Here is a 21,917-nt window from a genome sequence, read left to right on the forward strand (position 1 = left end):
CCTCGGCCGCATCCGAGATGACTTTTTCTCCCTCCACTAAACTCGCAACGTGTGATGGAACTGCTACTGTCAGGTCGGCCGGCTTGAGGTGCGTGTCCACGTCTTGGAAGTAGGCAATTGAAAATCGAGGACCAAGTGACAGGCCGTTCGAATCAACAAAGTTTTCTGGCCTCAGAGTCACGCGATGAGTTGTCGCCGTGCAAACGCCTTGGGTCAGTAATTCGAGCGTATGGCCAACATTAACGACTAAAGTCCCTGGGATCGGGGGAGCCTGAATCCAAGTGCCAGACTTATTTTGGATTTCTAGACATTGGTGCTTATCCAGCTGAAGCAGAAAAGTCATGAAACCCTGGTCCTTATGAGCACCCATGCCCTGACAAATCTCTGAGCCAGTCTGTTGTAACGGACTCGGATATTTTCGTAGACACAGCTGATTACAGGGAGATTGGCCGAGAAGTGTGGTGAGCGACGACGGTTCAATGTCCAATGCTTCTGCGATCAAAATTGCGAACTCGGCGGATAAATTTTGCACTACTGTACGATAGTTTTCAAGTATCTGCCGGAACCCCGGTAGCGTACTTTCGTCTGGCCACTGAGAGGATCACCGTTGTCAGCCCTTATATTTGATGGACAAACCGCCAGGACAAATATTCATGGCGTAAATACCTGGCTAGGTCCTGCCAGATTGTAATAGATTGGTTGATTTAGACCTGGGGCCGGAAGATCCGGACCGATCTAAACAATCGATTTGTCAGTTTGTGGGTGGTCCAAATTGTTCTCAGCCAGGAGATATACCGTAAACGCCTCGCTGAAATCTGCTGTCCCGCCAGTAAACTCCGTGCTCATGGAGCTATACCCTAAGAAGTGCTTGCTATGCAGCGTTTCGACCTTTAACTTCTGTTCAACAGGCAGGTTGAAAAATGCCTCGGATTGTAGACGTGTCTCTCGCTGCAGTTCGTCTGAGATGGAATGGCCTTTTATGTAAAAGAATCCTACATGTACTAGACAGAACTGCAATTCCGACAAGAGTTGGGGCTTCGTTAAAGAGGAAGCAGCAAGAGAAAGGTCGAGGATGGGGATTTCCGTGAAATCACTCATATTGACGACAGGAAAGATCGAAGTAGTGACTTTTGCCGTAGCCCGACACGCCAGACAAGCTCAGGCTATATGATTCTTGGTCTCAAAAAGTGGAGTATTGTATATAAAGTGGAGTTCCCAGAGAGATTACAAGCCAGTCCAAGTTTAGCTGAGACGAACGGCGCCTTCGCGGGACATTTTCACAAGTCCGTTATCTGCGAGAACTTTGGGCGATCATGTCGATCATTGATACCCGAAAAGGCTTCATGTACAGTGGCCAACCGACCGGTGGATGCTGCATGCATTGTAAAAATGTGACACAAACTCGTCACGAAATGTACATTCGCGCAGGGTGCAGCGAGTTGTATTGACCGGCTGACCAACTGACCGGTTGACCAACTGGTCGGCTGACCAACTGACCGGCTGTCGACGATGTAGGCCCAGGGTGGGATGGCCCGGGGCGGGATGGCCCGGATCTGCAAGACACAGGCCTAAGAGCAGATCTACGTATCAATTAGGCTCAGCTTGGAACCTTACCACGGTTGGCCTTCTGCAAGGCTACGCAGCGGACCATACTTTTATCAACACCATAGCATCTAGAACTACAAGAAGGCCTCCATGATGATTGGTTCCGCTTTTGTGCGTCTGTTTGTATTTTGTGAGAGGGGAGCAGGAGGAGGAGGGTGGGGGCAGGGTCCGATTTAAACCCCAAAGCAATCAACTAGAATCGGAGCCACTGACCACTTCCTGACCCATCTCGCGGCGATCCAGGCGGTCTTGATAATTGCACGCTGCATTTCCATGCTACCGTACACTCGAAGCAGGCCGAGTTAGTCGTGGTCAGATTGTTTCCAGTTCCAGGATCGGAACTGACGACTGCGAGCATCTTAACGCCTTATGTCATACTGCCATTTGAATTAAATAGGAATCTGAAATCGAGTTGGTCTCCGAATTCGTCCTTGAAATCGTTGTAGTTCCTCGCTTTGGACACAGCTAATGGTGAATCACAGCTTCGCCCATTAGAAAAACACTCAAACCTCATGTCCATCAGCTTGCTTCTATCGGCTTACGCCCTCAATCTCACGACCTTTGCTGCAATTCTTGCGCTCGGATTCAGATTCATCATCTATCCCATCTTTTTCTCTCCTCTGTCCAAAGTCCCCGTGGCTCATCCGCTCTCCCATGTGACCTCTCTGTGGATTCAATGGCACAGATGGCAAGGGACAGAGTTTGATCGCATCTCCAAGGCATTTGCCCACAAGGGGCCATACATTCGGATTGGACCCAGCGAAATTGTTGTCAACACTGTCGAGGCTGTCCAGAGTGTCTACGGCGTTGGTGCTAACAATTTTGACAAGCACCCATCTTACGACTACTTTATTACGCAAGGGTTTGTAAAAAGTCTTACATACAGGTTGGAGTGAATTGACTTGACTAATGTGTTTCTCAATCAAATTCAAGATCTCGCAATATGTTTACCTCTCTTGGAAACGATCATCGGTCTCGCAGACGGAGAATCTCATCTATTTACTCACGGTCTTTCATACAATCTTCTCCGCATGTCCGAGCCATCATGCACACTCTTCTAGTAGAGAGAATGTTGCCAGTGCTTACTCGTGTGTCTTCCTCGAATGAGGGGAGTGTCAATGTTTTGCCACTTCTTCAATCCTTTGCTTTAGACTTCATGTCTGCCTTCGCATTCGGGATACCAAGGGGTTTCAATTTCATCCTCGAAGAGGCTGCTAGATGGCAATGGATTAACCTATTTGAACAGAGTTATCCACCAGAAAGTGTGTTTTGGATGAAAGAATATCCAAAGTTGGTCAAATTCCTCCCATTTTTGGGGGTTCATCTAGTTCCGGAAGGTCAGTTAGAGGCGAGGAAGGCATGCGAGAATTGGGCTATCAAAAAAACTCAAGAATGTGAGGCCGTTATACAAAAAGCGGGTGGGGACTTGGAGAGTCTGGTCTCGCTACCAGCCGGTGAGCTTCCAATACTATACGCCTACGTGAGAGCCGGGCTTGCACGACTTTCTGGCGTTGAGAGGGATTTTTCCCCCCAGCATGGTGAGAGACTAGAGCTGGCAAGCGAATGCTTCGATCACATATGTAAGTATTGTGCTTATGCTGCCGGAAGAAGCCTAACTTGACTGATGAGAGAAAAGCGGCGACAGGAGACACTTTCGGTAAGTAGCGCGATAAAGGCAGTGGTTTCTTGCTCACATTTTCAATCAGGCACGATGGTGACGTATATGATATATGAGATCTCGCGCCACAAGGGCATTCAAGAGCAACTCCGTAAGGAATTATTACTCGCTACGAACACCCCCAAGCTGTCTTCGCAGCCTTTATCGTCGATTCCGCCTTCAAATAGGCTCGAGCGCCTGGTGTTGCTGAATTGCGTCATTATGGAAAGCCTCCGACTGCGCAATAATGCGCCGAACCTGGACCCACGACTTGCTCCAGCGCATGGACGGTCGGAGGTAGGTGCACTTAGTAACGTCCCTCCTGGAGTCCGAATTGGCACGTATGGCTGGTTGCTCAACCGCAATCCCGAGGTATTCCCTGAGCCAGAGCAATGGCAGCCAAACCGCTGGAAGAGTGGAGGGCCAAAGGCGGCTGCACTTCGGAACCAGTGGCTCTTTGCATTCGGCGGTGGCAGCCGCGGATGTGTTGGGCAACAAGTTGCCATGGAATGTGAGTATGGAATCATGTTTTGGGTTGAACTCGTCTAACGAAGATCGGAACAGTGATGAGGTTGCTAGTCTATGCAATTTATTCCAACTTTACGACTACAGTTGCCGATGAGGCTGGGTACCCTGGTGCGAATAAGTTTGTGGGGAGTAACTGCAGAGAGAGACTTTTCATCAAGTTTGAGAAGCTAGCTCGTTCAGTTGGCGACGTGTAAATACGCCTGTGAATTACCGCAGGCAAAGTTTTCCTTGACAACTTTTATGCGTCCTTGTGGCGTTGCCGGCGCTGGCGACCATGGCCCAGCTGCCGAGCGATATTCTTGGTATTTGCAAAGGTGATGCACTCACTAAACATTAGGGAAAAAATATAAAAAATCAGGGATGACTAGCGCCCTTCCCGGGTGCTTATGTTTTGTATTTAGGATTAGTTGCTGCGAAGGGATGCGACGGGTGCAAGGTAGCGATTTGTACAGTCCTAGGCTGCCGGGACTTCTACCATGTGCAGTTTGCTAGTAGATCAATGTATCCTGAATATTTAGGGGTCTTGATTAATAGCTGATATACCTATCCGGGACCTCGGACCGGCGTGATGACAGCCAAAGGGATGGAAGGCTTGACCACGTCCTTCCTTTTTCAGTCTCAGCAGATACTCATTACGGGGTAGTTGCATCCGCATCTATTTATGCACCCGCCCGTACTACTGACGTGTCTACGTACCCAACAGCGCGTTGGACTTCTGCAGGTGCGCCTGACACACTTAAGTAGGTGCGCCTGACTGCTACTTGGGCAGGACGCGGCAGCTAACGCAGACCCACCACGGCAAGCCACAGCAGAAGGATGCAGGTGACATGGCAGCACAAAACGCGGCTATCACGAGGGTCTTGCATGGATTTTACGCAAAAGAAACACTCGACAGTACTATTTACTTGAGCATTTGACGCATCTCTGAACCGGAGCATTTGACGCATCCCAGAAAATTAACCCATTTACCACGGAAAATGTCAGAGCTACTCGGCCAACTTTCTTACTGGCGCTGCCGGCCAAATTTCGTCATAGCAACTGTGGCAATGAGCCTCTTCACAGATCTGTTCCTCTACGATATCATGCTTCCCATACTTCCATCCGTGTTGCGGGACCGCGTTTCTATCCCTAGAGCTCATGTTCAGGCATATACGTCTGGATTATTGGCCACCTATGCGGCCGCATCAGTGCTGCTGTCCGTCCCAGTAGGATGTCTCGCTCATAAAGCCGGTTCTCGCCACTCGAAATATATTTATGGGGCTGTCCTTCTCTATGCCTCCGTCGTTTTGACTGCTTTTGGTCAGAGTATTCCTATTCTGGTGCTTGCAAGATTACTTCAGGGAGCATCTGCTGCCATCGTCTGGACCGTGGGCTTTGCCATGGTCCACGATGTTATTGGTCCTGAAATGACCGGCCAGGTCATTGGAACAGTTTGTATTCCCAAATGTCAACATCTTCGCGGTCCGGGCTAACGCCGGATGCATCAAGATCTTCTCTGTAATAGCCTTTGGTGATATAGTCGCACCGATTATGGGCGGCCTTCTTTATCACAAAGGTGGCATTTGGGCCGTGTTTTCCGCGGCAACCATCGTTGTCGTCATTGATGCCGCCTTGCGAATTTTAGTTGTTGACAAAAAGACGGCACACGTCGAGAGTGGCTCTTTCACTCATGACTGCATAAGCGATAGGCTTCTGCCGGAACCAAGCGAGGAAACACTGGGTTCAAGTCAACCACGGCTTCCAAGCCTCAAACTCGCACGCTATAACATCACTCAAGACTGGGGCCGTCTCGGGCGGGCCTTCCCTATTCTATATTGTTGTCGTGAGCCCAGGCTTTTCTTGGCTCTGCTTCTGATTTCGTTTCAGGCTTTCTTAGTAGGCATTTTGAATGCCACCGTCCCGACAGAGGCAGAATTCTCGTTTGGCTTTTCCCCTTCCGAGGTCGGCCTGTTATTTGTTGCATTCTTCTTCCCAAACCTGGCACTGGGCCGTGCCGCAGGAAAGGCGATTGATAGGTATGGGACCAAGTCAGTGGCAACCGTCGGTTATGCCCTGTTGGTCCCATGTCTCATGCTGTTGGGTCTGCCTTCATTGAAGCTCATTTCTGGGCTTAGCAACACCGTCCTGTTTGGCATTGCCCTCTTTTTGAACGGTTCGTGCTTGGCCATGGTCGGCTCCACGAGTTTTGTCGAAGCAAGTGACATCATTCGGGTTTACGCGGCGGCCAATCCGACAATATTTGGAGCTGATGTGCCTTACGCTCAGCTATACAGCCTGAACTCACTGTTTTCCTTTGCTGGGCTAACAGCTGGTCCCGTTCTTGGTGGTATCTTGAGGATAAATTATGGATATTGCGCCATGAACTTTATATTGGGTGCCTTGTCGAGTGTGGCTTCTATTGCCGCATTTTTCGTCATGGGCAAGCGGAACCCATGAGTCCGGTGGCAGTACATGAGGGATCAGGCTTGTCAACAGATGGCAAGATTTGTTCAGATTTGGTGAAATCCAAATTAGTGGCTTTGGAGCCATGGGCTCCTCTGAACAGATAAATGACGGATTCGGCTTACTAGAAGTCAACTTTGCATACACCCTCAAACTTTACGAACAGAAATCTATCATCTGATATAATCAATGGACTCGCTCATTCCAATTAATAACCCATATCCACACTTTTATGCAATTCGATTGGATTAATGCCCGGCGAGAAGCTCGTGTGTACCTGCCTTGGTGTTTTTTTTTGGCGCAGCCAGAATGCTTTCAGATGAGCTGTGCTCTCAGGCTGTCCTGAGACCTGTGGATAACAAAGTAGCCATCATAGGCCGTGTATGCCGTAAAAATGCTTCCACTTTACGCCGCGGTACATCTTACTCTTCTCGTTATCCAATCATCATGGGAAATCCTCGACGTGGCGACAACAACAACAACAACAACAACAACATTGAGTACGTTTCAGCCATGTCGTCAACAACTCCATCGTCGCTACTTTCTTCGATTACGTCTACCTCAACACCAGCTCTCCCGTCACCGACAAGGCTTTGACGTTCTCAACGAGCGGCTAGAGAGCTACGAACCGCACCTGTAACTTCTTGTCCGCTGAATGGGCAAAATTCTCATGATGAATGTCCATGTCGCTATCATCTTCAACTGAAGTTTTGTACTTGATGTATATGTTCGCGACTGTGAATTTGATTGCTGCTCCCAAGTAAATCAGTAGCGACCCTTTCTTACTTCTTTTTCTTCTTTTTTTTAAAAAAAAGGTGAGCGTACCTTGTAAGACGAAATTCGACGCTACGCACATCCTCCCTCCATTGCCAAAGGCCCAGAACTGTTGATTCATCCGCCTGAGATGGTCATCGTCGGTTACGTGGCTCAGCCACCGTGTGTGATCCCAATGATCAGCGTTTGGGAAAACGCTTTCATCGCGATGAAGTACATACGCGGATGCTGCAACATGCACTCCACCTGGAATTTCATACTTGCCAATTTTACATGATGGATATGCTGTTTCCCGCAGCTGGGGTCCCGGATTAGGCGCGTCCACCCGCAAGGTCTCCATGACGACGGAATGCAATATCGGCAAAGAATCCAGTGCTTTCGCAGTGCCGAGAGTGTTGTCACATTTATCGCCGACTTTCATTGCCAGCAACTCTTCTCTTAATTGATCCTGGACTTTGGGAAATTGTGTCAAGCGCCAGACCAGATGCGTAAACGCAAATGCCATGGATTCGTGGCCACCTAGAATTGTGTCTAAAACTTCGCAGGCCAGGATTGATTTCTGCCCGCTCAGAGGTAACCCATAAAGGGCCGAGCCTTCCTTTGTCGCTTCTCTTTGGAGGCCAGTGCGAAAGGCGTTGAAGAGAACGGATTCATTTGCAGGTTGACAGAACTCATGGGAGGATGATGGTATCGTGGTGTAAGCCTTTTCGCAAAGCTTTTTGTTCCAGCTGCGGATCTCACTCTGCGCTTTGTCTGCCAGCAACGGGTACAATCTAATACCGAATTTGGAGCAAAAGGAGTTGAGATTAGGAAGCTCCTGAATCCAGAAGAAGCGCTCATTCATTGATCGACAAAGGTTGATCCAAGTTTTGCGACATCTCTCCTGTGAAACGAGGTTTGTACCATGTTCGATTCCGAAAATATATGCCGAGATGATATCAGCTGCTGTAGCCATAAAGAGGGAATGCACCTCTATTCCTCTAGGGGAGGTATTGGCAGCCTCTTTGTCAAGTAAGGGAAGAAGTCGTTCAAAGATTACCACATCAAGTTGCTCCTGAAATGCTCTCGAAGACTGAATGTAGCTCTTAGAATAGACATTTGAAATCAGACGTCTCCTGCTTGCATGTTCTTCGAAGCCAAGAGCCGAAGTGAGACAAGGGAAACGGTAGGACTATTAGCGCATACGATCTCCTATCCCTTGGTCTCCCCAAGCTTACCCATAGTTATCAAAAGCACTGTGCCATGATGTTTTGTCAAGTCCATAAGTATAAACCGCGCGAACAGTATTAATGTCGCTGATGCTGAGTGTATTTGGGCCAATCCTGATGACATCTCCCAGTTGAGCATGGGCGAGATGGAGCTTCTTTGTCTCATTGCCCGACTTTCTAGCCCAGATTGTCCACGCGTTCGATATTGAGCATGACCAGTGAGGAGCGGGGATTCGTGCTAATGCACAGACGAACATTGGTTTGAAAATATACACATACAACAAGTAGGCTAGGACAAGTGTCGCTAGGAAAAGTTGACCTTCGGATGACATGCTGTAGCTTTTTTTTTCCTGTTAGAATTGCTAAGAAGATAACAAGGCCGAAGACTCTGGACAAGACGTAGATATCAAGGGCTGTCCTGAATGCCTGTCGGAAGAAATGTCACCGCTACTCGCATGTCTGATCGACGTGCAGGTGGGGGCGGCGACCACTCGGAAGCTGCCACGCTACGGACGCAACCGTCCATGCGATGGAATGGTACCGAGTAGCGATCGAGACGGCTCCTGATATCTACCTCAGTACTTTCAGCTGGTCAGAGACACGTCGGCGTTGCATCGAATCTCGGGTCTGTCACGAGGATTAACAGGGGTCAAGCGGGGTTAATGGCGTGCTTCCTGCAGTGACGAAAGCAATAAATCTGTATCCGCGATTCATAAACATGCAATTTGGAGGAACGGCACGCTGTACACGTCCGCTCGTCTTCAGCACTTGCCGCACGCATATTATCTTGGAATATCGCGTGGGGAAATCGTCAGACAAGTCGACTCTTTTGCCTGCAAGCTGCTCAGAATTTTGCTTCTAGTTACTACACTGCCGTGCCATTGCTGCTACCTGGTGTTTCCTACAGCATGCATACTTACGACGCCATAAATCTTGTCATTTCGGTTCTCATCGCGTGGAGGATCACGGTAATCGTCTACAGACTTTTTTTTCATCCCCTTTCCGGGTTTCCTGGTCCCAAGTTAGCTGCCATTTCGACCTTATACCGGGCGTACCATCAGTGTTGGAAAGATGGAAAATTGCTGCACTGGAGCATTACTCTACACCAAAAATTCGGTGAGGACCTTGGTACGAAGTAGTGTTTTAGTTAAAAACAGCTAATGAATGCCAAGGCCCGGTGATTCGTATTTCACCGAATGAAGTATCTATTTACCATTGTCCCGAACATGAAAGCCGCTGTGCGCTATCTGATCAACGCTGACGTTTCACAGCTTATCGGTGGTGCCCGCAATTGCGTCGTAATTCACTTAGGCCACGTGACCACTTATCGCCCGCAAAACGCCGCCCGTGAAATCGTGTGCAGGACGCCTGATAAGTGCATTTGATAAGTTCCCACCCAACTTATCGGGTTTCCGGCCAACACCAGCCCAGACATTCGCCCCGTAGGAACGTTGCCCGATCGACCGAGATGGCCGCGGACGACTCGTACACGGCAGCTGACGAGCGCGCCCGTGCCGCCCGGAGGGCGGGCATCCAGGCGAAGAAGGACGAACAGCCGGCGAACACGGCGCGGAGTTACGCGGCGAAGCAGCGGGAGTGGAAGGCGCGTCCCCCGGCCGGTCCTCCACTTCGATCCCTGTCACGTACGGCCCCCCTAGGCGGCTAACAGACAAATACGTATAGGCCTGGTGCCATACGCCTCGGGCTGCAGCAGACGGCTCGCTCTATAGCTGGCCCGACGGCGAGCTCGTAACGCCGGACAAGCTGGCGGCGTGGCTCAAAGAGGATATCCTGTTACGACGCGTTGTGCCGCCGCAGAAGAAGAAGCCGCGCGCGCGGGGTAAGGTTAGGGGCGACGGCAACGGCGAGGCCGTACAGGTACGGCAACAGCGCGAACAGGAGCAGCTCGAGGCCGCGGCCATGGCAGAGGCCGAAAGCCTGGCCGAAGCTTTGGAGGTCCCCCTGGCCGAGGCCGCTGAGCTGCTCGCTGACGACCGCGAGGGTTACGTGCCACCCACAGGCCTCGCGACGGCTGCAGTAGACCTTACCGAAGGGTCTTTGCTTACGAGGGGCACTATCGACGCCTATATCGCGGCCGTTATCGAGCTATGGAGGCTCCAGGTGGCTCACGGCAACTCGAATACGGAGAATCCCGGGGCGCGCCGTACGAGGATTCCTTGAGCAACGGGCCGGCAGCGGGGAAGCACGACCGAGCCTCCTTTAAAGACCGCGGGAGCGACGGGATCCAGGCCGGCTACCTCCCCGATGAATGGCTTCGGATCCAGGATCTCCTTCTCACTGGCGCCGCGTATACGCCGCAAAACCTCCGTACGCGAGTCGACCTCCTCTTCGGCCACTACTACCTCTTACGGGGGGAGAACCGCCGCAAGATGGAGCTTGCAGACCTGTCCCTACTCGACTATCCGCCTTCGGAAGGGCCGACCCCCTGTGGTTGCCTGGTAAGCCTTTTACGGGACGGCAAGCTAAATAAGACGGCGAGGAAGGAGTTTATGGGCGCGCTCCGGCACAAGGACCCCTTATTCTGTACGCAAGGGGCCCTAGCACAGCTCTTCTTTTGGCGCTGGCACGTCGCCGGCGAACCGCCCCCGTCCTTCCGGCGCCGTCAGGACTGGTATCGGATCAAGGTCCTCGTCGGGCGGGACCGCGAGCAGGAGCTCTCGTACCCGACGCAGCTACAAGAGACCTGGCGTATCTTCGGCGCTGCCGGCCTTATCGCGTCGAAGAAGACGCACCTCCCGCGCAGGGTGGGCGCCCAGGACGCGGAGACCCATGGCACGTCGCTCGCCCAGATCTCGCAGGCCGGCCGCTGGAACCAGAGCGTGCTCTGCCAGGCATATCTTACGCACCTACCGCGGCAGTTCATGCGTATCGTCGCCGGCTTCTCGGCCTCCCGGGGACTACTTCCTCGCGCGTGCGGCTCACGAACCCCGTACGTCTTACAAAAGCAGCTGTGGCCGTGGATCGAGGTGGGAACCCCGCTTTGAGGCGCGGGCGCGCCGGCAATGCTGGGCAGAAGGCGGTCTCGACGACGACGACTTAGCCGCCGACGGCTTCCTTAAGCTTATGCGGCGCCTGCGTATAGTACTTCTGCAGGACCTGGCCGTCCTACAGCTCCGCTACCCGTCGCTACCGTTCTTCGCCTACGCCCCTTTTAGCGGGCCCGAGTGGGACGAGTTCGCCGTCGCCGTGCGGTCCACCGCGGTAGGGGCTATGGAGACGGTAAGCCTGCTCGTACGACGCGCGCTGCCGGAACTAAGCGGCGTCATAGAGAGCACGCGGGAGGCCCTGTTACAGAATAGTCAGCGGCTCGCCATCCGGCTTGAGGCCCGGCTGGACGGGATTCAGGGCGGCCTCGATGCCCTCCTCCAAGGCAAGGTCCCTATCACCTTTACCGGTTACTTCGGAGCCGGGTCAGCAGAGGCGCTGGCGCCGGCGCCGGCCCGGCGCCGTCAACAGTACCTACCTTGAATCTCAATACAGCTCCGGCCCCGGCCCCCGACCCAGAGCCTCTGGTACCAGGCATGCCTATCGTCACAGCCCTGGCAAGGGTCTTTACGGTGGGGGACGTCTGGAAGGAGTGGGAGGAAGGGTTTGCAGGTCAGAAGGCCGTACGGGAGCTGGAAGAGACGTGGGGAAGCCGCTGGCGCCCGGGGAACGGGGTCAGAGTGCAGTTCTGTCGCCGGAAGGTGATCTGGGACGAGCTGTTGGCCCGTATGGCGTCCGGCAAATGCAAGGAGGCGGCCGTTGCAGAGCTAGAGCTGTTACGCGCCGGCCGAAGCTTGAACCGACTCGTCGACGAACTCAAACAGCGCCGACGGCGGGGCCAGGATCGGGGCCAGGGCCAGGGCCAGATACGGGTACAGGTAGGGACCCCGTGCCCGATGACCCAGGTCCAGGCCGGGACCAGGTCCAACTCGAGGTCAGGGCCGTCGGGGCGGAGGACCCGGCTGGGAAAGCGGACCGCCCTCGTCGACGTAAGCCAGCCGCCTCGTAGAGTCTTTACACATATTTATATCCATGTAACTAGACATATTTTTGAGGATCAAAGGGCCGTAGGATCAGTGCATTACTATCTCACAGTTCCTGTGGCCGAGCCTAGCCCCCCATTACCCATTCGCGGCGCTGCAACGCAAATATCTCGACGGGCAGTAGCCTATACGGAGTGCTCCTCGACCAAACGCGCCGCCGGGTGTAGTAGTCCCCCAGGCCCCGGAATGGCCTGGATTGGGCTGCTGGCCGTGGAGATATTCGCGTGCGCGCCGCCGGGCACTTATCAGATGGTAGATGTGTAATCGCATACGATTTCCCGAAATTACTCCGCAAATCGACCCCACGATAAGTCCTGCTTACCCGTTGATCTTGGTGTGGGGCCACAGCAGCCCAACTAAGTGTCTTCGCCACTTAGTTGGCCCAAAAAATCCGGCACAGCCCAAAAAATCCGGCACAGCAGGGTCCTCAATTTGGGGTGCAAAATCAGGGAAATTCTACGCTTCGCTTCATGGTGCCGTCAATGCGACTTCAAATAGCTAAAATATACATGTGATCAATAGCTGCGGATCACCTAAAGACGAAAGTAACAACGAAAAGTGAAAAAATCACGTCTTTGGGCCTATTTAGGAGCTGCCGCCTTCCAGTCGAAGAGATAGGAAGACCGCGTTTGTGAGTCCAAATAGACGTATTATGTAGTAATTTCGCCTGTTGTGCGTCTCTGAGAGCTATTTTATCCATACCTGTGTTCCTGGAGCGTCTGCTGTATCTTGTTGGACGATCGGGTGCGCGGTCGAGGGCATGGTGTATCGACTACCGCTTCAACCGCTGCTAACGGCGGCGATGAGGGTATATTCTCTTGCGTGTCGAGTAAATTGTCCTCGTCTTCATCGTCGGCGCCATCCTCACTATGTTTGTCAAGATCGAGGCCTGTGAAATAGACGGTATCGTCACTGCCGGGCAACGACGACATATCTGTAAGTGGGCGAGGTCGGGTCGCTGCGCGCGCCCTGACATCTCTGGCGGAGTTATTTCTCTTCGTGGTATCATAGAAAAAGGATTCCTTGGATGGCTCTTTGAGCTCCCGCATGAGGGTATCGCAACTTTGCTCCAGAGTGTAGAACTCAACGTCTCGTCCCGTAAACTCTAGCCAGGGCTTAAAGTTCAATGTCTTGACTCTGCCATTGACTAACTGCTTCTTCCCGACTTTATAGTCTTCTCGGATCTTCTGCATCTCTCCACGAACTCGTTTAAGATGCATCCTTATCTCCTGGCGCGTTTGAAGCCGGGTTTGCTTTGCCTGGAGCTCCTCATACTCCCGGGTGATGTCGGCCATGCTGGAGCTCGTGATAAACTCTCCGCGCGGCCTGACAATCTTGCCTCTCTTCATTCGATTCGCATACGCCTGGGTTCGGCTATTCTTATCGCTGACTATGCCCTGGGAATGTGACGCCATCGCGATAGACTCGGTGTTCACTTTCGCAAGAACCCGCAAGTTTTCTCGTGATGGCGAGCTCATGAGGGGCCCATACCGTTGCCGGATATCATTGAGGGCATCCGCGGCGACTTGGAAACGCGTCTCCGAGGGTAGGAGCGAGGCGTATGCAGGATTGATCGGCTGCTGTTGTCGTAGCTGCTCGTGGAGGATCTTGGTGATCACCGGCGCTGGGTCGACAGGAAAGAGGCCTGTTTTTCAAATGCCGCCATAATGTTATGCCGCGTGAAGCCAGCCTCATATACGTCCTGAAAAGCTGTGAGGAAGTTGACCCGCGAAAATGATATGTTGCCTTCTGCGAGCGACTTCAGCGCTTTCTGATGTGCTGACTTTAGTGGCTGGAATACCCCAACATCAAGCGGCTGCATGAGGTGGGTGGAATGTGGAGGAAAATAGCAATGATGATATCAAACTTGATACAATACTCAGCAAAGTCAAGGTGGTATGCCCTGTAAAGCCATCCACAACAAGCAATCGGTAGATCTTCTCGTCGTCAGGCCGTTGGTTTGGCGGCGCCTCCACGCGACTCATCCCCATGTTGGGGCGCCGAAGATGCTCGTCACAGCCGAACCACTCTTCCAGCGAATTTCCTGACTGTTTTGCTTGCGCTGACGATGCCCAAGACCAGCAGTTGAAATGCCTTGCCCACTCAAGGTGTATCTCTGCGTTGGAAAAGCCAGTTGGCGACTGGGCAAACCGTACGCCTGTCATGATGTCGATGCCGGCCCAGTTGGTGGTAGGGTAATGTTGGAAAACAAGCCAGGGTGGAAGAGAGTCCCCCACTGCGTTAACTGAGGCAATTACCGTGCAGGATTCTCGGTTTGCTGGGTCTAAAACTCGGGGCCGGGTGCTCTTGACTCTAGTGGTGCGCGTGATGAGAACTTGGATGCGTTCTCGCAGGCACCCAATGCGTATTCCGGCCTCGTCTTCATTCCAGATCTCTGAACTGCCAATACGGTAGCTGGTGATGATTTCTCGAAGCTTTGAGTAGAAAAATTCGACTTCTTCTACCTGTGGGCTTCAAAGGACTTCCGGGCTCGTTCAACTGCTTTGAGATACGTCTTCGCGATCGCAGGATGACTTCCACGCCAATTGTCAAGCCAACTTGACGAGACCGGGCGGGCATTGGGATCTCGACGCATTCTTATTGCATTTGCAACAGCTTCAAGTTGCTCTCTCGTGGCGGGCATGCCGGTGCGTTCCATCCACTGTACATACGCAACCAGGGCGTCGTCTTCGTCCTCCGTCAGCGCCAATGGACGCCCTGGAGCACGGGAAAAGGGTTTCTTATGAAATTAATGGCTCTCTGTACGGATGAGCTCTTCACATTGTAACGGATGGCCGCATCTCGCACGGAAAGAGGCGTTCTTTTGGTGTTGTTGAGCGACGAACATCGGCTCTGGGGTCGCGACGAGACGCCAGAACGGCTTTTGCTGCCTCCAGGGTAGCCATGTTATCTGTCATAATGTATTCCGGCAAAAAGATACGTAAATAAAGTCAAGTTGCGCGAGAAAACGCGGTTGAGATGCATAGGGTTGACGTTTTGGAGGTGGGCTGCTGTGCCGGATTTTTTGGGCTGTGCCGGATTTTTTGGGCCAACTAAGTGGCGAAGACACTTAGTTGGGCTGCTGTGGCCCCACACCAAGATCAACGGGTATCTTCTGCCGTCCGGCCGCATACCATGACATCTTCTCCAATAGCTTTAATGGCCTGAAGGATCCGGACTACTACGTTAATCTAGGCAATCAGTCTGACAATTTCTTCACCAAGGGCGATCCAGTTGAATACAGGGCGCGCTTTCAGCCAGTCGCCTCTCTATTCGCCAAAAGACATTACGATCAATGCGAACCGAATGTTCAAGAAAATGTAAGCAAGCTACTATGAGAGTTCAATTGTTTACTTTTAATTAAGACCGAACTAGGTGGAGCGTTTCAGCAAATTTCTCAGCTCCTATGCTCAGCATCAGAAGCCTGTAAATTTGGCTATGGGGTATCGCTCACTGTTCTTGAAAATTATCAACGACTTCATCTTTAGTAGCATCCCTGAAACCATGAGATCTCTAGCAAACCAGGACTTTGACGATCCACTTTGCCTTGCTACTTTTGCGGCAATAAACTGGACAGAATGGTTTTCCACGAATTTCCCGAGGTTGAATATGCTCGCCTTGCAACTACCGCGACGACTAGTGAGCCTTGTCACGACGGGTTATGATCCAACATTTCAGGTATATGACGTAAGTTCGTACGAATAACAACTCCAATTTGGCGTTTGGGTGAGTCTGAAGTACCGCAACAGATTGTCCGGGAGCTCGTACAACACGAAAAACACTCAAAAACTGCTAAAAACACAAACTGCTTGATGCAACGCTTTATTAATGCACACCTGGAGAGCAAATCGCAGAATACGGTACCCCTTTCCGAAGTTGTCTTGGAAGACGAAACTATTCTCACCATGTACGGTGGCATTGTTGATTTGGCAAATATTGTGCCTTTTGGCACTTTCATGGTATCAGAAGATTCACGGCTTCAACAAAGACTTTACGAGGAGCTCAAGTCTGTTTGGCCGGACCGTAGCGCATCGGTCCCTTCATACGAAGTTTTACGACACCTTCCACTTCTCGTGCGTGCCTAACCTCTAGAATAATTGTGGAACTGGAGCTCACATTTAGAGCGTCAAAGAATGGAATCATTCAAGAGAGCATGCGCCTTACGCATGGCGCCGTTACTGGGCCTCCGCGCCTGGTCGGTCCGGGCGGCGCCCGAGTGGACGGCTGCTACGTCCCTGCTAAGGCACAAAGCCATGGACCCCATGCGATGGCCAAGTGCTTGACTAATTTTATTTCGTAGGCTGTGGTATCTGCTCCATCCTATTTCGTACATATGGACCCAGTGGCATATCCTGACCCAAAACGTTTCGATCCTGAAAGATGGATAAAAAACGACCACCCTGGCCCAATTGTGGCCTTCTCAAAAGGGCGCAGAATGTGCCCTGCTGTCCAGTAAGTTCTCCTTGCCTATTTTACGGATAATTTCCGTGATAACGAATTAGTCTTGCAAACATCGAGATGTTCGCCACGTTCGCAACTGTTTTCCGTCGATACATCGTTGTTTCATATGAAACCTCGTGAGCTATCTGACCTTTTAGGTTCGTGCTGCAACTGACACTTTTTATAGCATCGAAGATTTCGAATGGAGCCAGTATTTTTCCATTCACTTCACTGGCAGACAGCTGCGAGCCCTTCTCAAAGAGAGGGACCTCTGAAATAGGCTTAAATTCTTCAGGAGCCATTTAAGTTAAAGAAGAATTAATTTCACCAATGTTGCTAGCGTATGCTGAAAAATGATTGCCCTTCGTACTGTCCACGTTTTACCTCGAAAACAAAGCTCCACCGGCCTCGGAGATCATGACCGGCCACAACTCCATTCGTCCGGTTCTACCGCTCAAATCTTGCGGAAGGAGCTATGAAATTGAATTTTGCCTGTCCGAAAAGCCTATTGAATCTTTCACATTTCAGCTTGTCGCACAAATTTAGGGTGTTCTGGCCCGGCAGTGCCTTGTTGATTCCCCTGAAGTACTCTCCAATAACTCAATTCAGCTGTCAGACTCAGTCACTATGACCTCCTGTGACCGATTATCAAAATATCATCAGATCATGAATTTCTCTACCTGCTAGTGCGAATTATAGCTATTTGTTGTTAACAAGTCTTACCAGATCGACTGTGGCGCAATGAAACGAGCCGCCGATGCTATGGACATGTTTGAAAGGACACATGATTGGCATCATGCCAAATTCCTTCTTAACCCAGGACGCAAATTCTGTGTCATTCGCTTCTATGATGATGCGACGCTCGTCGAGGACGAGACAGTTGAGTACCAACCACGGAGAGCAGATATACGAGGGCGGGCCGGCGGGTCCTCGTGGCTGGGGGTTAAACGGATAAGGATGTATCTCCCACCCCTGAAAGACAGCGTGCCGCCTCAACTCCATCTCTACGGGCGACTGTAGGCCAGACTGTCTCAAAACGCATTTTGGGCTGTGGGCACCCCGGGGTTAGATTACCCGATCGGGTCTAAGTGCAACTGGGTAACTTGTATATACCGATACTCTTCTATTAGCATAGGGCATTGAAAGAAATGAAAGTAAGCGTTCGCTCTGCGCATTGGTACACATTTTCAGTGCTTTTCTCCCTTCTACGATATCATTGAGCCCGAATAGCGCTTTACTCAGTTAAACAAATATGCCTCGACCACAAATTGATCTTTCCACAGTTCAGGAGGAAATCACCGGCTTGCATCGAGATGGATCCTCTATTAATACAATCCGTACGCATCTTCTCGAGCATCATCAGCTTCAAGTAAGCCGCGCCAGTCTCTATCGATCGATCAAAGACTGGGGACTTCTTCGTCAAGCACGTACGATCACTTCAGATACCTTACGGGACCGAATTAGGTCGCTATTCTTTGATGAATGTCTTAAGGATGATTTCATGCTTAAACGACTTAGAGACGAGGGTTTACGATCTCAAAGTTCCGTCTTGAAAGAATTCGGCTTGAAGAGGGCTCTACCGCCGCCAATCCTGAAGCGCTCCAAGTCGCAAGGAACGCGCCCGGTCCTTTTTAACAGCCAGGCACAGATCTCTACAACGCTACAAGGACATGGCCGGAACTATCTCTATACGTATATGCGCCAGCAACATCATATTATTAGTCGTGATGCCCTATACGCAGAGTATCGAGACTTCACGCCTGAGAACGTTAGGGAACGATGGGGACGAACACGTTACACACGACGTGACTTCTCTATCCATGGCCCAGACTGGGTCTGGTCTATTGATGGCTACGACAAACTTAAGAATTGGGGTTTTGAGATCTATGCTGGTATTGACGCGTACTCACGGTATATTACGTGGTTTTACTGTGGGTTTTCGTCCAGTACGAGCTGGAACGTTGCAAAACAGTACCTCCACGTACTAAACCAGCGGCACGCTATGCCTCGTATCTTGCGATCGGACCATGGTAATGAGACATCCTCTTATGCGGGATACATTATTACCTATCCGGCATGCGAACGAAGGAACAGGGCTCTGATCTCGTCCCAATTGCATTTGGAGACTGCTGGTACTTTGGCCGAAGCATTCATAACACCCGGATTGAGAGCTGGTGGCATCGGTTAGGCAGTAATCGTGCTGGGTTCTGGCGAGTAAGTATAATTTTATCCATCATCTACCCTAGTTATACTAACTCTCCATTAGCAATACTTTCAATGGCTCACCGAACATGGCTTATTTGACAGTAGCTCAAGGGCGGATCGAGTGGCAATTCTCTATATCTATATGGATACTATCCGTCAAGAGCTAGTCCAATTCGTTCATATGTGGAACAGTCATACTATTCGACATCAGCCAAATCGTCCACACGTTCGAAGCGGGCAACCTACGGTCTTATATCATCAGCTTGATTCTGCTGGTGAACAGAATTATGCCGAGGAGATCCCACCGGATCGGCTTCGCATATGCACCGAGCTTTTCGATGAGGATACCACGAACCTAGACGACTACCTACCGCTTAAAACTAAAGAGATATGCGATTATTTGGTTCAATTAAGCATTGGAACTATATCTTCAAGTCCTCCGAACCCGGAATATCCATGGCTTGACGAGTACAACTCGCTCCGGACACATCTGCATCAGTATATTACTGATCAGAAGCAACCGGAAGTCACGTTACTTAGTCGCCCAGAAAATGGTCGGGACCGACTACAACAAGTCTTATCACAGTCTAATATTAGCCTAGACGATCTTGAACAGTTGAGTTTTAGGAGTGACGATGGTAATTAAAGAAAAAAGCAAGTGAACGGTTAAGATTGCGATTTTACATGAGCTTGACGACGTGTAACCATTTGCTCCCCTATAGTCCCGTCCGCGTTAGAGATACCATCTTCTTGAGTCTCGCCTTCCTTGATATCCTCTAAGACCTGACCTGGGCTCCCTAAATCTGACTTAAAGTCCTGTGAAAAGTCAAAATCCGCCTCAGATGCTACTTGTATCGTAGATTTATTCTCGGCCTCCTCCTTGATAGCCTCTACCTTAAACTTCTTGCTTGTATTCTTCGGCGTCGGTTTAGTCTTAGGGAGTTGCTTGCGTTTCTTCGGAGACGCACTCTCTTTTTTAACTAAAGGTTCGTTCTTGGCGCTAAGAATATGTGCGGGTTCGAAGAGGTCGTCTGGGTTGTTGTCGCTCTCGTAAGAGAACAAAAAGATTAAAGAGTACTTAAAAGGTGATGCAATCGCCTTGTTTGGGGATATCGCACGGAGGATGAGCAAGTGGGCATAAAGATCAGGGACTGGAAGACTCTTGATTCTGCTATCTAAGGTGGGAAAGAGGCGAGATCTTTATAGACTGCCTGAATATGAGAATGGAAGGGAATGGTAGTGAATGGAAGCATCTGATCGGATCATCTGGAAGCCACTGATGCGTTGATGATGCCTCCTAGAAGTTTCTGTGGGGAAATGTGGAAACGGACTGTGCGAATAGGGGGTCAGACTGTTGGAGGCTGATATCCTATGTGTGACATACCCCAGGTTGTGCTGGCTAGTGGGCAGTGCAAACTGAAGAAAGAAACTAGATCCCTAGCAACGTAGAGATATCGACGAGACCGAGTTGTTTGACGAAAGTAGCAAATTTCTGGCCTGGCAGAGCTTTGGTGAGCGGGCTGAGCGCCGTGGCTGAGTCACTCGGACCGGGGTCCGGTGTCGGATATGGGTGCTGAATGTCATGAAACTCATCCTGATCATCCGAGTCCTCATGATCAGATGGTTCGGGTTGTACCACAATCGTGGTGGCGTCTCCTTGGTCTGAGGTTGAGGGAGATTGCTCAACGGGGTCAGGTTCAGGTTCATCGATTTGAGTGGGGATTTCCTCGTAATCCGACTCGTCCTCGATGTGGGCTGGAAGCTGTACTTCCACGCGCTGTGGGATAGGTTCTGGTGGCTGATCATTTCCGTCATAGAAGATGCTTTCATTGAAGGTCACATCTCGGACCCTTCGGACTTCTGATGTGGACGGAATCCAGATCCTGAAAATGTTCGTGGAATCATATCCAACGAGATAACCGATTTCTGTGTGAGGGTCGGTCTTTAGGTCCTTCTTCTGTCTGTTCTGAAGGGCCTGGGGTGTCAAGGATAGGCTCTGCAGCCGTATGCCTTGAGAAACGTGATGTCAGGCTGGTCTTGCTGGTAGCCTATGTCTCTGTTGTTGTCTCGCAGCCACTGATGAAGCAGCTGGAAAGGCGTTCGGAAGCTGTGGTTCTGCATGGGCGATCTGTTGTGCAAAAACACTGCTGCTTTCCAAGTCTCTGGCCAAAGATCAGATGGTAAATTGGCATCAATTCCCATTGTTCTGGCCTGGGCAGATATTACCCCCCCAGATCGCTCTGCAGAACCGTTTTGAGCGGGAGTGTAAGGGGCAGAAGGTTCATCTTGAATCCCCTTTTCCTCGATCCAGCTCTCATACGCACTCTGAAGAGAACGATCGTTATCACGGTGGATAATGCAAATGTTGAGATTCCATTGGCGTTGAACCATTGCCTCGTGGTTTCTCAAAGCAGTCATAACGGACCCTTGTGTCGCGTCATTCAGAAGGTAGATGAAGATCATGCTTGTAAATTCATCTTTGATAAGAAGAACAGCTTCCTTGCCGTTGAATGAGGTGTTCATACTGAAGATATCAACGTAGATTCTCCAGAATGGTCTGGGGGCTCGGTTTTGAGGGGTTCGGCGAGAGACGACCTTCTTTCCCTTCCCAAGGGAACACGCGGTGCAATCGATGGTAACTGGGCCTTTGATCTTCGAACCCGTCGTGTTCTCAACAAGATGCTCTAGGGCTTGAGCGTTCAAGTGACCTAGGCGCTTATGCCAAAGCGTAGCATCTGCTGTTTTCACTGTGCGAGGTGCAGATGAAGATGTGAAATTGGAGGCGTGAGAGTCCTCCTTAATCGGGTTGAACTCGATGACCGGTTGACGAAAGCGGCGTTTCGTATGAAATATAATCTGATCGTCTTTAGAGACGCGTCCAGATAGTGGATTCCAGTTGTATCCCTTCGCAAGAAAGCGGTCGAGGGATGCGATGTTGGTGTGGAATTTTGGCACGAAGGCAACTTCGTTGAGCTGAAAAAGTCCTCCTTCTTCAAGCTTCATACGGAC

The 21,917-nt window shown here is 50.9% G+C and overlaps 4 protein-coding genes across 4 annotated transcripts; 3 read left to right on the forward strand and 1 right to left on the reverse strand.

Annotated features, from left to right (window-relative positions):
• Positions 1 to 2,117: 2,117 nt before the first annotated feature.
• HRG_05014 (cytochrome p450 domain-containing protein) lies at positions 2,118 to 3,984 on the forward strand (the record flags this gene model as incomplete). Its single annotated transcript, XM_044863485.1, has 5 exons — positions 2,118 to 2,467; positions 2,852 to 2,867; positions 3,214 to 3,262; positions 3,312 to 3,773; positions 3,875 to 3,984. The coding sequence occupies 5 exons, from the start codon at positions 2,118 to 2,120 to the stop codon at positions 3,982 to 3,984; spliced, it is 987 nt and encodes a 328-aa protein (XP_044722099.1).
• A 1,225-nt stretch (positions 3,985 to 5,209) lies between these two features.
• HRG_05015 (cytochrome p450 domain-containing protein) lies at positions 5,210 to 7,850 on the reverse strand (the record flags this gene model as incomplete). The annotated part of the gene is made up of 2 exons (XM_044863486.1): positions 5,210 to 5,400; positions 7,253 to 7,850. The coding sequence occupies 2 exons, from the start codon at positions 7,848 to 7,850 to the stop codon at positions 5,210 to 5,212; spliced, it is 789 nt and encodes a 262-aa protein (XP_044722100.1).
• A 1,832-nt stretch (positions 7,851 to 9,682) lies between these two features.
• HRG_05016 (centromere DNA-binding protein complex CBF3 subunit) lies at positions 9,683 to 11,703 on the forward strand (the record flags this gene model as incomplete). The annotated part of the gene is made up of 4 exons (XM_044863487.1): positions 9,683 to 9,817; positions 9,898 to 10,378; positions 10,441 to 11,146; positions 11,202 to 11,703. 4 exons carry the CDS (start codon positions 9,683 to 9,685, stop codon positions 11,701 to 11,703), a joined length of 1,824 nt encoding a protein of 607 aa, XP_044722101.1.
• A 3,479-nt stretch (positions 11,704 to 15,182) lies between these two features.
• Positions 15,183 to 16,978, forward strand: HRG_05017 (cytochrome p450 domain-containing protein; the record flags this gene model as incomplete). Its single annotated transcript, XM_044863488.1, has 7 exons — positions 15,183 to 15,204; positions 15,459 to 15,583; positions 15,639 to 15,950; positions 16,013 to 16,336; positions 16,564 to 16,715; positions 16,766 to 16,840; positions 16,891 to 16,978. 7 exons carry the CDS (start codon positions 15,183 to 15,185, stop codon positions 16,976 to 16,978), a joined length of 1,098 nt encoding a protein of 365 aa, XP_044722102.1.
• Positions 16,979 to 21,917: the final 4,939 nt, after the last annotated feature.

The sequence above is a fragment of the Hirsutella rhossiliensis genome, assembly GCF_020360975.1.
Source record: "Hirsutella rhossiliensis strain HR02 chromosome Unknown scaffold00004, whole genome shotgun sequence".
In the NCBI taxonomy this organism is placed as follows: Eukaryota; Fungi; Ascomycota; class Sordariomycetes; order Hypocreales; family Ophiocordycipitaceae; genus Hirsutella; species Hirsutella rhossiliensis.